This window comes from Corvus brachyrhynchos, unplaced genomic scaffold (genome assembly GCF_000691975.1).
Source record: "Corvus brachyrhynchos isolate BGI_N302 unplaced genomic scaffold, ASM69197v1 scaffold56, whole genome shotgun sequence".
Taxonomy (NCBI): Eukaryota; Metazoa; Chordata; class Aves; order Passeriformes; family Corvidae; genus Corvus; species Corvus brachyrhynchos.
This window is the reverse complement of record NW_008238664.1, coordinates 2,125,033-2,125,492: the sequence shown is the minus strand read 5'-3', so window position 1 is coordinate 2,125,492 and position 460 is coordinate 2,125,033. Positions and strand designations below refer to the sequence as shown.

At 62.4% G+C, this 460-nt stretch overlaps 1 protein-coding gene across 1 annotated transcript in view; it reads left to right on the top strand.

Moving 5' to 3' along the window:
• Positions 1 to 460, top strand: part of RTCB (RNA 2',3'-cyclic phosphate and 5'-OH ligase) — a 12,738-nt gene that overhangs the window by 1,387 nt on the left and 10,891 nt on the right. Inside the window, exon 2 of the mRNA XM_008636592.2 lies at positions 5 to 47. Coding sequence (XP_008634814.1) covers positions 5 to 47 — 43 coding nt within the window. The remainder of the gene's footprint in view (positions 1 to 4; positions 48 to 460) is intronic.

Sequence of the window (460 nt, the reverse complement as noted above, 5' to 3'; positions counted from 1 at the left end):
GGAGAAGCTGATGTTCGAGGAACTGCGCAATGCCTGCCGCGGCGGAGGTGGGTCCGGCGGGGAGCGGGGTGCGGACCCCCTGACCCGGGGGGTGACACACAATCACGGAATCAGTCGGTTTGGAAAAGACCTCTGGGATCATCGAGTCCAGCCTGTGACCGAGCACCACCACGCCAGCTAGACCCTGGCCCTGAGTGCCACGTCCAGCCTTTCCTTGAACACCTCCAGGGACGGTGACTCCACCACCTCCCTAGGCAGCTCATTCCAATGTGTAATCACGCTTACCGTGAGGGAATTCCTCCTAATGTCCAACCTAATCCTCCCCTGGCACAAGTTAAGACTGTCCTGTTGTTCTGTCACTGGTTGCCTGGGGGAAGAGGCCGTGTGCTCTGCCCCAGGCCCGGTGTGTGTGCCCGCGGGTGGGTCTGGAGAGGCGGGCGGCAGGGGCCAGTGAACCTGC